Consider the following 2030-nt stretch of genomic DNA (forward strand, 5'->3'; position numbering starts at 1 on the left):
ATCCATTAATCAGATACAAAAACATTACATTATTTTCTACATCATTCAAAATGGAGGGCCCTTCTATATATATATATATATATATTTTCATTTCCAGCTCTTAAATACCATGAACCAATGCCAATGAGAGTCTTATATAACAAGAAACTTAGACTTAATTCACACACCCCAAATCCACCTTTCCTCCAATGCTATGAAGAAGCATATATATTCCACCAAAGAAGAATTTAAGCCTTTCCCATGTTGTCTTTTCTAAAAGTAACCCTAAACATGCCATCTTCTAATAATCTTTTCTTCTTTTGAAAAATTTATCTTTTGAGAAGTCATATGTCTTTGCCTTTATTGTCATTGATGAGCCACTGATGAGTCAGGCAATCAATAAGTTAAAAAGATTCACCAACTACTTTTATACCCCCGCCTTTAAATACACCTCCTCATCAACCTTAATTGGCATCATCAAACTCGAGTTTCATAGTTCCTCAGAGATTGAAGAACAATTCTAAACTCATCTCTAAGCACAGGAAGCGAATTCCCTTAGCATATCGTTGAAAATGAAAACATCGGTTCGCGGACAAGTTATTGGCATTCCAATAAGATCAATTGCTTATCCACTAGATCAGAGGTCTCCAAATCCACTCCTGACTGACATAGCTGCACAATATCGTAACGATCGGTTTCTTGACGATGGATCTTCTGCTTCGAAAAGAAGTAAATTCTCCCTCTCTCTCTCTCTCTCTCTCTCTTTCTCTTTCTCCTTATCTAGATTATGAATCACTCAAAAGATGTTTTCTCACTAATGATAATGGTCTTGATATCACAGGTAGAGTAGATTTAGTGCTGAGCAGAATGAACAAGCTCGGAAAGAAAGCGGACAGCTTTGCACATGGAATCAAAGAGCATGGTAATAAGTTATTCTCTTCTTTCAAGTTCCAAAACTTTCCAAACTTTTGAAAATGAACCCAAGTTTGCTAAACTTTACTTGTATTGTTGAAATTGCAGCCGGACTAGGGGCTAAGATCACTGAAACTGTGAAAGGGAAGCTGAGCTTGGGAGCTCGGATTCTTCAAGTTGGTGGATTTGAGAAAATCTTTAAGCAATTATTTAGTGTCACAGAAGGAGAGAAACTATTAAAAGCTTCTCGATGCTATTTGTCAACCACAGCCGGTCCTATAGCCGGCCTTCTCTTCATCTCCTCGGAGAAAATCGCGTTTTGCAGCAAAAAATCGATCAAGTTTTCGTCGCCAAACGGAGAGCTAACTAGAGCCCGTTATAAGGTAACATACACAAAATTTAAACAATCAAAACTCCAATTTCTCTTTTTTCTTAATTCCTACACACGGTGCTAATAAATTTGATCATTTTTATGATACTTTGCAGGTTGTGATCCCAGTAAGCAAGATAAAGAGAGTCAACCAAAGTGTGAATGTAAAGAAGCCGTCACAAAAGTACATAGAAATAGTCACAGTTGATAACTTTGATTTCTGGTTTATGGGTTTCTTGAATTACAAGAAAGCCTTCAAGAATCTTCAACAAGCAGTTTCTCAAGTTTAGAGAGCGTTGCGTCTTGCAACCTCAGCATGAGCCCTTTTGAAATTCGCAGGGTTGCCTATTTCATGCAAAACTGCTTTTAAATATGTAATTTGTATGTGAACCTAGTATCAGCTCAATACGATCAATTGTACAAATTTTATAAAAGAATCTGTTATTCTTCCAATCAGTTTACCATGCATACATTTGAATTTCTCTTCTTTACTCTAACAATATTGGTTTTTCCAAAGAAAAAAAGAAAAAAAAAACGAACACTTCTTAGTTTATAATAGCGTTAATCGTAATGGTTCTCCCAAACTTTATGTTCATTCTCAATTCACTCCCTAAATTTTAAAAACTCTCACTTTGTTAACTGAGTTATAATTTAGTCTCACTTAAAAAATTTTTGCTATAATTTCTCTTAAATCTAACGGAAAAAGAAGAGATTAAATGTGGTCGCATGGTCTTGTTCCATTGATTTTTAATAGAAATTCTAATAGATA

At 35.1% G+C, this 2030-nt stretch overlaps 1 protein-coding gene across 1 annotated transcript; it reads left to right on the plus strand.

The window, feature by feature from the left end:
• Positions 1 to 226: 226 nt before the first annotated feature.
• Positions 227 to 1707, plus strand: LOC21405873 (GEM-like protein 4). The gene is made up of 4 exons (XM_010105297.2): positions 227 to 708; positions 821 to 901; positions 1000 to 1274; positions 1378 to 1707. Exons 1-4 carry the CDS (start codon positions 552 to 554, stop codon positions 1549 to 1551), a joined length of 687 nt encoding a protein of 228 aa, XP_010103599.1. The 5' UTR covers positions 227 to 551; the 3' UTR covers positions 1552 to 1707.
• The last annotated feature ends 323 nt before the right edge of the window (positions 1708 to 2030 follow it).

Source organism: Morus notabilis, unplaced genomic scaffold (assembly GCF_000414095.1).
Source record: "Morus notabilis unplaced genomic scaffold, ASM41409v2 Scaffold437, whole genome shotgun sequence".
Lineage (NCBI taxonomy): Eukaryota > Viridiplantae > Streptophyta > Magnoliopsida > Rosales > Moraceae > Morus > Morus notabilis.